Genomic DNA, 12,628 nt, shown 5'->3' on the forward strand with positions numbered 1-12,628 from the left:
TGGTTACTGAGCGCTTGCAAGAAAAAAGACATTGTTTTCCGATCAAAGCCTGTTTACAGTTTTTCTGTGACTGACCTACATTCTCGGGCAGGGCTGGAATCGACAAACACAAACATACAGATAAGGAGGCTATACTCAGTTGACTTTTAATCCTCCCCTTTGTCAAAGAGATCACCTATAATCAAAGCTTCTTTTCTCCAAATTTAACACGGTAAGCAGATCAATAAGCTAATATATGCAGTTTAGACGCCTGCGCCTCCCGTCAGCAATAAAGTGCGATGCTATATGTGGGAGTGAAGTTGCTCCAGGTTTTACCAGTCGGCCAGGTTTCGGGTGTTTTGTCTTTCTTGTCATTTATATGAATAGCAGAGCTTTAATCCAGGAGGGGCCCATGCCCCCGTGCACATTCTAGACATGGAAACCTATAACCAGTAACCACACCTACCTCTGCTTTCACATGTGTCCGTGAGTGCAGGTGGTGGTGGTGATGGGGGAATATAAAGTACATAGGGGTTATGGGCTGTATATGCTGAGAGACGTGAAACAATGAAAGAGATCTGCGACAGAAAAGACAACGACAATGCTGGACGGGTGCATTAAATAACGGGGGTGGGGAGCAGTGGTCTTGCTGGTTGGACAGGATCCTTATCCATTACCAGTTTCTATCTCTGCTACACTTTCAGTCAGAGTGCTTGGACCTGTCGGCCCAATTCCTTTTTGTCGAGTTTCAAGACAAACTTTAGGAACTAACCAACCCTAACTGGCAATGCTATGAATTGTTTATAAAACCAGTTGATTTGCATTTCCCTCGTGTGTTGTCGAGCACAGCCCCCAGCCCTTGAGCATAAACAGCAGCAGCGCACGTGTAATATTTAACTCGACCTTTCTGTCAGGCTGTTAATGTGGTGTCCCTTTGTGCATATTTTGCCCAAGCTGCTTTTTTCTCAGCTAAATATTTGAACAGATGGAGGCAACTTAGCATGTTCCTGTACATGATTTAGAGTTAGCAAGACGACCGGATCCCTCCCCTCGATCTTTGTATGATTTGGGCTTTTAGCAACTGCCAGCTGAATGCATTCAGAAATGCAGTATATTTAACATTAACTGTACATTATTATTCATTTGTAGATGCCGTCAAACAGCTTCAGCGGAGGCGACAGCTGCAATCTTAGATTAGTCACATGTTCACAGACACGAGCAGGATACAGTGTCCATGAGTGTGTTCACAACTACTGAATGAGACCTGAAACTTGATATCCATCAGTAAGAGGGACACCGTGAGCAGGCTCGGACTTCACTAGTACTGTTATGTAGTGTTGCCCACAAGTGTGTCATCTTTTTTTTTTTTTAAATGTTCTATGTTAACCCGTCTGGAGGACTAGGAAAACTCTTATCCACGTGACAGCGCCCCCTGTGGGCCCTTAAGGGAACTAGAGTTTGTTTGATCAGGAACACGGGAGAAAGGGAGGGCAAATAATGCAATGCGGGGGGATGGGAAATAGAGGGGTAATTTCCGAGATTTATGGTGCGGCACTTCACGAAATGCATGCATCCTGTAATTAAAACTCCCCCTTGCCTCCAGCAGGCCTGTGCATTAGCCAGGAACCTGCACCACCCCCCCTCCCCCCTCCAGCACTGCCCCCATCAGTCCCAACTGGTCTGTTCTCTCTGTCCACTACATAATAAGACCTGATGGCAGCGTGGTGTTGCTAATGAGAGCTGAATGCCACAGCGAGGGACAATTTTTTTGCGGTCAGAGGCCGCGGCTGTAGCCATCAAACCAGGTTTCAGAAGGAGGAGCCCCTCATTTTCTCTGCCCGACTGCCTAAAGCTAACAGCAGTCTGATGTGTTATTGTTGCGACAGAAGTCAGAATTAATGTCAACATGCACATCTTTGGACTTTTTTAGTGTTATCAGTTGAATGAGGCTTAACTGTACTTTGGTCTTCTATGATTATAATGAAGTAAATGTGTTTTATTTTGACTATTTCAGTGTTTGTTTGTTTTATTAGTTTGAAATAAATTGTTGCTTTTTTTTTAGATTCTTGTGATTTGGAAATGCAAATGACACAAACTCCATCTGGGAAACTGGGATCGGAACATATTTACACATCAAAAACAAAGCAACATTCTCCTCTGGGAGTGCCCTGGCTTTTACCTGTCAATTATATTAAAGTTAAATGATATTTTTTAATGTTCTTCTTGGTTATGCAATGCCCTAAAACACACATGTAAATGAACGTGAGATTGTTCATTACAAACTCTTCATTTGAGCCCGTGCTCATAGATTTGCTGGTGAACAGTTCGTGAGTGGGCTGCCCGCCGTGTGACTTATCCCGGGTCAGACTACATGTTGGTGTCACCACTAGTAACCTACAGCAGGATATTTTCCGATCACACAAGAGTTGTAGACCGAGGAAAACAAACCCTCCGGCTCAATAGTGTCTCTGTACTCCCCTTCTACTGGTGCCCCATTTTTACTGCTTTTACCAAACTTTCCAGAGCCCAGGGGCCCGCTAACAGCAGGGACAACATCAGGTTCTCATCAAGCCATTCTGGTCAAATTTCTGTCTCCTTTCTCCATCATCTCTATGTCTGATTAGGCCCTATTTAATTTGTTTTTGCCTTTAAAGAAGACTACTTCATACCTAACCCATAACATTTAACCAGCTTTTTGAAGGTCAGAGTAATTGTGACCTTATATTCATCCAGTCCTTGTAAAAATGGAACACTTTTCAGATTTAAAGTGATCTTCAATATATAAACTGAGTCGGCCTAAGATGAAGGTGACTTTGTTCTGTTTGTTTTAGTCATATATCTATATTATTGTATCTGCTGGGTGGATAATGTAGCCAGAATTGACAGTGTGACCATTCCTGTCAGCAGGCATATGTGATGTTTGTTCTATTTTTTGATTTTTGCTGAGCATGTTGCTGAGCTTTTCCATCACTCATTGCGGTTGACAGGACATGCTCGTGGATGTTTTATAGAAAACACTAACAGGCCTCTTTTGTTTCTTCCTCTTCACAGCTGTATGAACTGGACAGAGACCCAAAGAGGAAAGAGTTTCTGGATGATCTCTTCAGCTTCATGCAAAAAAGGGGTATGTAACTCTGGGCGTGTGTGTCTGTGTGTGTGAGAGGGATCTTGTATCATTCTGATCTCAAACAATGCAGGGTCTACTTATCTTTCACTCACATGGGTGGGGTCTTTATTCATTTCGGACATTATTCCTTTATGGCTGCCGAGCCCCTCGTCTTTCCCAGGCTGTAACTAGGCAGGACACGTCGTATCAATGCCTGGGAATGGATTGGTTTACCTTCCTGTCCTGCTCGTCCATGCAGCTGCCTGCCTACCCCAACAACACACACCCCACTCCCACCCTTCCGACTTAGACTGCTCACGCCCTCAGATATTTCTGATGCATTTACAGTCTGCTTGAGTCCTTCATTCTGGGGCTCTTGTACTTTAATCTCTGCTGACAGTAGACAAAAGAAGTCCACTTGCCTCGAAATGAAGCACTTAGCTTCTATGACCTGGATAGTTGAGTACCTACAGCAGCAGCGGGCCCTAGGGCTCGCCTCAAATGTTTGCATTCATTGAAATACTAAACAGCCTTGTTAATTTGACAAAGTTGACTCACATATTAATCAGATAAGCTGGCTGAGCACAGCCGACATGTGTTTACAACTGGAAAACCAGTAACAGTGTTTACAGAGTTAAAGTCAGTGGAAGCATCTGCCACGTCTGCTCTGAAACTATGAGAGCGCCACCTGTGGGTCGTGTTTTTACGTGAGACATTTCGTCCCTGTGCATATAGGATCACTATGTCTTTTGCTGGATTTTTCATGGCATAGATCAATGGTGTCACAGTTTAAGGACAAAAGCAGCCTCAGGAAAAGAGAAGGAAAAAATCTTTAAATTACAGGAATCATTTATTATTCATTAGACTGACTGGTATTCCATCTTGTCTGTCAGATTAATAACATTTAAAGGAAATGAGGATGTCGCTAATTTAAGTAATAGGTCTTCATAACTGCTCTGTCTGCATGAAAATAAGCGTCCTTCCCTGACAGGTTTTTCCATTTGTACGTCTGTGTTCTTCCAGGAACCCCAGTGAACCGTATTCCCATTATGGCCAAGCAGGTTCTGGATTTGTACTCACTCTACAGGCTGGTGACTGAGAAGGGCGGTCTGGTCGAGGTTATCAACAAGAAACTGTGGAGGGAGATTACCAAGGGACTCAACCTGCCTACCTCAATCACCAGTGCAGCCTTCACCCTCCGCACACAGTCAGTACACACACAAACACACACACCTCCCTGGTAGCTGAACCCAAACAGTAATTTATTGGAATGTTGTGATGATCGTTTTCTTTGAGTAGCAGATGAATAACATGGCTGATTTGGGTGTCTGTAGCTTTGGGTAGCCATTACTCTCCGTGCCCATAATCCCTCTGTTGTGCTCAGTGTTTCATGCCTGCTCTCAGAAGTCAACACACAGTTCTTTACCTGACCCCTGTCTAAATACACATGCTGGCTCACTCATTACGAGCTGCACCCTCACGTCCAATAATGCATGAATGCCACCTGGAATTTCAAAAATACCTCTCATCCACCTTTGCAACGACATTAAGATTATGATGTGTGAAGCTGCAGCCAGAGATATCTTGATTTTCAGACGGTGGTTTGTACACTTCCTCTGGTGCAGCTCGGTAAGTTCTTTAATCATAGATCCAAAACACCCCAGAGCGTAATTACATGGAATTTCTGTGAACAATATGTTGCCTTTGCACGCAGCCTGCGATCATAATGGCATTAGTGATCATTAGGTATTTACTCTGACGTCCCCCAGAGATCAGGCAGAAGAAAACTGATTACCATGACAAAATTTCATTACACTAAGTTTGAGGAACAAAGGGAACATGACACCTGGTAGCACATTAACAATGGCTTAATTTTTAACATTAACTGTAATGAAAGAATGAATTGGGCAAGATAATCCAACAAAACTGCTACTGCTTAGAGGACACTGCTCACCTAACATATTCAGCTTCTTCAGGGAGGCAGTTTGTCTGCTTTTCCAGTGGGAGATAAACTCAGTGTTGTTTCCTGCAGATACATGAAGTACCTGTACCCATATGAATGTGATAAGAGGGGACTGAGCAACCCCAACGAGCTCCAGGCAGCCATCGACAGCAATCGGCGGGAAGGCCGACGACAGAGCTTCAGCAGCTCCCTGTTCACATACTCGCCCAACGGGACTCCCACCATGCTTTCATCGCCAAAGCTCCCCACATCCAGTATGAGCCTGCCAGTGAGCACCAATGGGGCCTCGCTGACCCCCATCCAGAAGATTAAGAAAGGTGAGCTTTCTGCGTGAGGTAAATTGGATTGTGTTTGCTTCCATCGATTAAATATCTCCATTCTTGTCCTCTGCGTGGTGTCTGGTCAGAAGAGGAGGGAGGTCAGCACCTGCCGGGGGTCGGTATGGCGCGGCTGTCAGCGGGACCTTTGGCTGGTCACTCCGTGGCCGCGGTGCAAGCGGCAGCAGCCCAGGCAGCAATGGCAGCTCAGGTGGCGGCTCTGGAACAGCTGAGGGACAAACTGGAGGCTGGCGAGCCACCAGAGAAGAAGATGGCGATGCCGGCTGAGGAGCAGCACCGACTGCTGCAGAGAGCCCTGCATCATAACCTGCTGGCCATGACCGGTCAGATACCGATGAACATCCGCATTAATAATCAAGGTACTGAACCACTGACATGGAGCATGGAGCAGAATACACCCCCCCTCAATCTCTTTGAAGACTGGTTTGTTACAACACACCAGGCTGCCTGTCAGGGGTGGGGGAGCGCTGGTTAAATAAAAGTAGATCTTATCTTCTATTTGACAAATAAAACTCCAGCTCTGAAAGTTGGAGACTTTGCAAAAGATCAATAAAAGCAATTATTTGTTTACAAATTGTTTACTGTCAGCGGTTTAAGGAAGTGCTCCCGAGGCCAGGGAGTCATATCCTTTACACAGTGTTTGGTAATGTCGTGAACCTCACCCATCATCACCTCTGAAGACGTTCTAATACTATAATCTGCTGCCAGTTGACCTGTTTTTCCTGTGCAAACAATCATCCCACAGTTTAATCTTCTTTCAATCCCCTCCCAACTTTACTTTTGAGTAATTGGCCACATCTGTTGCCAGCTCATTGTGGATTTGGCAATTCTCTAATTCGTTTTCACCCCAGTATCAGCAGAAACTGGATTTCAGGCTTCCCTCCCCCTCCTTTCAATTACTATGTCACATACTGTTGTCAGATCACCTCAAACCACAACAGCAGACTTCGAAGGAACAGCCTATACGTTGACCCGGTTTCACATATGCTGCAGCAGAAAGATACATACATTCATTCAAACATAGAAGACATGTGTTCTCTTTGTGTGCGGTTTCTTCTACAGTGTCTAATTGTATAACTCAACTTCCTTTATGTCATTGAACCGTTTCCAGGCAGAATACAATAGGAGTCTGAGGCGGTTTAGTAACCTGGCTTCTCTTCTTGTGTGTAGAAAGCAGACAGGACTCAGCTCTGAACCTGACCACCAATGGCACAAACAGCATCAACATGTCAGTGGAGCTGAATGGAGTGGTGTACACTGGTACGTATATGTCAGGTGACACAGGAAGTCGAGATGACTGTGATTAAGACAGTCGCGACTTAAACAAAGTTGTGTGGGAATAAACCTTCATATCTTCTCTGCCAGCACATTTTGTACGCACTCCCCCCCACATGTCAGAATAAAAGTACTCAATGGTATTTGGATTACTCACTATGTTAGCTAGGTATCTAAATGAGAAGTTCCAGTATGGTTGTCACACTGTCTAATTTGTTTAATCTGTACTCAAACAGAAAGTTACAAAAAAAAGAACAGTTTGTGGTTTCAGGGAGGGTTTTTTTTTGGGTAAATAGTCACAGTGAATTCCCAGGTTTGTGAGAAAAAAAAAGCTAAACTTAACAGCCATTATTTTGGTTTTAATATCATTTTTCTCCCTTCTGTTTCCTTGTAGGCGTTCTTTTTGCTCAGGCAGCAGCAGGAGCAGCCTTGTCTGCATCTGGATTGTCCAACAAGACGGTCAGCAATCGCGTTGCTCAGCAACAGCAGCAGCAACAGAACACACCTACCTCAAACTCCAGCAACTCCTTGTCTTAACAAACTCCCAGCCCTTCCTCCCTTATTTTTTAAAACCATCACGCTAAGTAAAGCCAAAAAAAAAAAACAATCAGCCTCATTTTCTACATAGTCTATGCCAAAAAGAGAAGACCCACAAACTGTACAAAATGACACAAACTGAAACTCACATAACTTGAAGTACACTATCTCAGGTTTTCTCTCACAGAATCTCCTCTTTTGTTCTTCATAGCCAATCTTATTTCAGAGAAAAAATAATCCCAACCAAAAAAAACCAGTATATGCTAAAAAAAAAAGTATGTATGCACAACCTGTGAATTATTTATTTCTGCATAAATATTCAGCTTATAGGAGAACAAATGAGAAGGTAATAACCAGGAAAGGTAATGCACTGTTTACACACATAAACACAGCTACTGATTAACAGCGACGTTTTATCCTCAAGAGGAGACCTTTTTTTTTTTTCATTGTCATTATTATCATTATTGTTAATCTCTTTATTGTGTTTTATCATTTAAATCTTTAGCAATCCTCTCGCTGCAGAAAAAAAATTATATATTTAGAATTCTATTTAAAAAAAAAAAAAAGATTATACTCTATTTTTAATCAGAAAAGCTTTAAAGGTATGTGTTGTTTCTTCAGGACCGCTGTGACCTCATTTCCTGTAAAATCGCATTCACACAATAGCCATTTTACGTGTGGAGGAGCCGGTCCGGAGCAGGTCCGCGCTCTCCAATCAACCACAAACCATATCGATTCCAGTGGAACATGTGAAACCCGGATGAATCTGCCAGGACACTGGTCAGATTTGGGGGATATTCAGTCTATTATTGCAGCAGTGATGTTTGTTGACATGAGGCCAGTTCTGTGTCAAGCTTTGTGTTGTTTGTCAAGCTTCAAAATGGCTGTTTTAAGGTTCGGCCGTGCGGCCGCGGAGAGTTGAGCTGTTATTTTTCGCCCTCGCTGGACGCTGGTTGTTTTGGACCGTTCTCAGGTGTCCGTCTGCTTATCGCAGTGATTTATTTTATTTTATTTGGCGTCATCTTCTGCAGAAAGGTCCCCAAGTATTACCCTTTGGAGTGATTTGATCCTGTGCATGTCCGTGTTCGTAGATTTAAAAACCCTGCCGAGACCTTGAGCGACGCGGGAGAAACGCCGATTTCCTGTCCGAAAATCACACAAGTTTCGGTGTCAGTCACCGTGGAGACAATCAGGGGCCCGAGTCTCACAGGAAGCTCGTTTGACTTTTGTTTCTTTAGCTTTGTGTTTTGCTTGACTTAGTGATTCTTCTGATCCAAGTGCTTCTTATTCTGTGCAGTGACGAGGACGAACGTGTCTGTGATACAACAGAATGTCTTGCGATCCTCTTCTTTTTTTTGTTTTTGTTGCTTTATTTGGGGCTTTGTTTTTTGAGCGCGTGAGCTCAGAGGCGATTCTGCAGCTTGTAATTAGGAGTTTGTTTAAACTCACTGGACTTATATTTATATATATATATTTATATATATAAATATAAGTTGTCCATCATCCAGCATGAAGATACCATATCGTGGATAAGCTGCCGCGTCTGTCGCTTTTTAAGTTCACCCATCATGCAGCTTTCTGAAGTTTAAACCTGTGTTACCTCCGTAGACTGTTAAAGATTGTTACCCGACCCCCCCCCCCCCGCCCCCGACCCGTGATTTAACCAGCCTCATTCCTACTGATGCTGGGAAGTAGATGGGCTTTGAATGTGGGTTCTGCTCTGAGGCCTTAACACAGCATGAGACGACCGGAGAGAGCGCGCTACCTCCTTCTAATCACTTTTTACTGTTCAGTCAAATATCACCAGATGGCTGTCACGGCTTTGATTCTGGACTGGCCTCCCGGTGGGGGAGCGACCCCCGGCTGCTGCACAAACGCCGGTCAGCCCTGAACAGCCGATGGCTCTGCCCAACAGACCACACAGGCATGTCCAAATTAAGTCCAAATTTCGACTGCTGTGACTTCTGACACCAAGGAGCGAACTCAAAGTGCTTCAGAGGCAGCGCCCCATTTTCATCGGATGAATCGCATATTTGGAAAAAAATAAAATAAAATCTGAGCTTTTGGAACTTTTGGACCTGAAAACAATGTTTTAGTGCCTTGGACCAGCAGGGGGTACGTTCTGTAAAAAGTCTATGTAAGCTTAGGGACATGTTCTCGCACCAATTTATTTACCTCAGTTTTGGGTTTATGGTCTCAAAGTCTTCATAAATGCAGTGTTCTGAGAACTGCTGGATCATAGTTCCATTCAGATCAGACTCGCATGAAGTGTGGGTGCTAGGCTGTGCTACACCGATGACTTGTTGGGCTCTTGGCCACGTCCAGACATGTTGGCACCATTGAAATAGACAATAATTCTAACTCCTCGGCCTTGTCCAGCAGGTTCACTTTGAATGTGCTCTGGTATCAGCAGCATTTTTTAGGGTTTTGGCCTTGACAACAGTCTCTGCCCAACCAATCATCGCGTCTCTCTCTATGAAACAGGTTTGCAGAACCGAAAGTCCCGTCTGTCCGTCCGCGTGTGAGATTACGTGTTTTTGCGCCGGCGGCTTCGTCGTGGGTTCCGACCACGTTTCCGAAAACCTACTGCGCCGGAGAGCACGCACGGGTCGTCCGGCTGCGTCGCGTGCTGAACCTTCTCAAGGAGGAAGCCTTTGTGTCGCTGTAAATCCTCCGGTTCATTGATTTCTTTTTTTAATTTGACAGCACACTGAGAGTCCGGCATTTGTCCCCACGTCTGTTTCTCTCTGTGGGAGCTAACAGATGTTGCCGTTAATGGTCGACAATCAAACGGAGACATGCGGATGCTGAAAACATCGGTCTGGGGGGTGAGCAGTGCTGCTGGAGATAGCAGAATTCAATCAATAGCGATCTAAAAGGATCAACATTGCTTTTTTTTTTTTCAGCTCCGACCCTATGACCTTTTGGACCCTGAGGCAACATTAGAGCACCTGCCCCCTTCAATGGGTCCATGTTTATCGTATATCTATTGACAGGCTCTGCTAGATTTTAGCATTTGAACAGCAGAGTGGAGGTCTCTCTGTCCCTTTCACCCATACATCAGCACGGATGGCATGACAGTGACAATCAGGAGATGTTGTAGTAACGCTGTTTACCTCCCAACACTCCGACATCTCTTAAAAAAGAAACTCAAATCCTGGTTCTACCTCAACAACAGAGCCTGTTGAACATCGTCAGGCATGCTGGTTCATTAACATTCAACAGCATGTTTTGTTTTTAAAGATGTCAGACAATCAGAAATAAGCTAAAAAGAGATTCCTGTCATACTTGGTTTCCGGATTCAGGTCGCGCCGAGCACGCCCCCTAGCGGAGGGTGTTGTTACGACGCGCAAACAACAGGCAGAGATTGGCCCAGGAACAACCCCGTTTCAGTGTTTCACTTCAGCATTTAGACCATCATCAGAAACAATCAGAGAGTTTATGTTTGAAGCTGGACAATCAGTGATCAGGTTTTAATCAAGGCCTGCATGTCAGCTGCTGCGGTCGAGCAGGTTTCTCCATCAGATGGTTTAAATACTTCAGTGGAGCTTTTGAAAACCCTACAGGTTGTTCTGGTTGTCTCCAAAAGAGTTCACTTGATTTATGGCCACATACATTCAATCAGAAGATCATCTATTGTCGAGTGGAGACGGTGTGTCTGCAGCTGTGGGCTCCATTTTCTGATCTAATCATTGTTGTGTGCGTCATGTCTAGGGCATTTATATGAGGATTAATTTAGCTGGACTAATTTGGAGCACATCTTGACATGCATTTTGTGTATCTTGGATATTATTCTGGACCTGCAGAGCTCTTGGTCCCCGTGTTTGACGTGCCCGGTGTCAAACGTAAACATGGCGTTGGAATGTCGTCGCTTTCTTTTCCTCCCACCTCAGAATTTTAGCTTTAAAAACGGAAGGTTTGCCGCAACATTTACGGGTTAGGGTGCATGTGAGTCTGTACCCTGGGGGGGTCTGCGGACAAGAAAATGAGAAATAAGATGCCTTCTGCTGTGACAATTGTATAGATTACCCTGCATTTATTGACTATTTGTGAAATATGGCTTTTTTTTTAGGGCTGTGAATCATATCAGGTTATATTGTTTGTTATATTTTTGTGCTCTTTTTTTTTTTCTCCTGGATTTGCTGTAGCAACCCCAGCACACAGAGATTAAATATAAAGCAGATTAAATAATATAGTGCTAATTTTAGGAAAGCATGTGCAGTGTGCAGGGGGCTTCACGTGTCTTCGAGCTAGCTTTAGAACCGAAACAAGGCTCTCGTCTTTTTACGTCTTCTCAGGAAAATCTACCTCTACCTCCAGTTTTTGATGCATTTAACACAGTAAGGGCTCAAGTTACAGTTTTGTGGGTACAAAACGTGGGCGTGAGGGTGGGCGGCGGGGTCCGAAATGAACTTCAGCAGACCAGTTCAGTGCTTCAGATAATTTCACAGTTAAGATTGTACTGAGAACAAGTGTTGTGGTGTCGTCGTGTCTTCAACCCGGACTGAATACAACCCTGTTTGTGAACAGGAGGTTCATTTAGGGCGTGTTTGGGGTGTTCCCCGCGTCACTGATCGTGATTCAGTGTTACGGGTTCGTAACTGCTGTTTAGTTTTAATTTGAGCATCAACAACGGGGAAACTCCAGCTCGACAGCGATTTACCAGTACAAGTGCTGCTTCTAGTAACACTTTTAGTACTGCATTTCCCCCCCAGTCTGTTATATTATTGTGTGCTTCTTCATCCTATGATGACAAACGGGACGTTTCCCTGGAACCACAGTAACAGTGAAGTGGCAGTGGGTAATGCAAACGTGGGGTTTTGTTTTTTTTAAATCTTTTTTTTTCTTTGTTTCTGAAGGGTGAAGAGCTGTTCTTGCCTATTTACTCATTATGTGTTTGTGTGAATACTTTTATTTTAAATCTGAAATTAATAAAATATCACTTCTCTCAAATGTCACCTGATGTTGGTGTTTTAATTTCTGTCTTGTGAACTAGTGTATCTCACAACTTCCTGTCAATATTCTGGCCGTTACTGACACCTGGTGGCCAGAATGTGTTACAGCATCAAATGCTGACACTTGGGTACAAAACCTTTATAAAAAAGATTCTGCTTCATTTTCTTTTTGAGAGTCTTTCATCAACAGAGTTGACCCGTGTTGCTGATGGTGTTGGGGTTAGGAAAGGAAGTAGTGATTCTGAATCTTCCTGATGTTCTGTTGGATCCCGGCCTCCTTTCTTCTGCTTTGTCTCGGCCACAAATTCAGTGAACAGCTGGTTTAAAAAACATCTGATAATCTTGTGGATCATTAACATAATTGTGTTTTTAATTGGTATAACTTTACATAAAAGAATTGTGTTCCTGTTTGCAGCATTAAAAGGGAACAGTTTGTTTTTAAATGGTCATTGTACAAAGAAAAATAACCTTTGAG

At 43.8% G+C, this 12,628-nt stretch overlaps 1 protein-coding gene across 3 annotated transcripts in view; it reads left to right on the forward strand.

The window, feature by feature from the left end:
• arid3a (AT-rich interactive domain 3A) overlaps nucleotides 1-12,156 on the forward strand; it is a 34,629-nt gene extending 22,473 nt beyond the window's left edge. For 2 of the 3 annotated variants that reach the window (XM_003974314.3, XM_029828634.1), the window contains exons 4-9: nucleotides 3,031-3,103; nucleotides 4,109-4,292; nucleotides 5,118-5,365; nucleotides 5,455-5,745; nucleotides 6,557-6,646; nucleotides 7,056-12,156. In XM_003974314.3, coding sequence (XP_003974363.2) covers nucleotides 3,031-3,103; nucleotides 4,109-4,292; nucleotides 5,118-5,365; nucleotides 5,455-5,745; nucleotides 6,557-6,646; nucleotides 7,056-7,198 — 1,029 coding nt within the window. In that variant the 3' untranslated portion in view covers nucleotides 7,199-12,156. The remainder of the gene's footprint in view (nucleotides 1-3,030; nucleotides 3,104-4,108; nucleotides 4,293-5,117; nucleotides 5,366-5,454; nucleotides 5,746-6,556; nucleotides 6,647-7,055) is intronic. The other variant, XM_011615004.2, reaches the window with a different exon arrangement.
• Nucleotides 12,157-12,628: the final 472 nt, after the last annotated feature.

Source organism: Takifugu rubripes, chromosome 20 (assembly GCF_901000725.2).
Source record: "Takifugu rubripes chromosome 20, fTakRub1.2, whole genome shotgun sequence".
Lineage (NCBI taxonomy): Eukaryota > Metazoa > Chordata > Actinopteri > Tetraodontiformes > Tetraodontidae > Takifugu > Takifugu rubripes.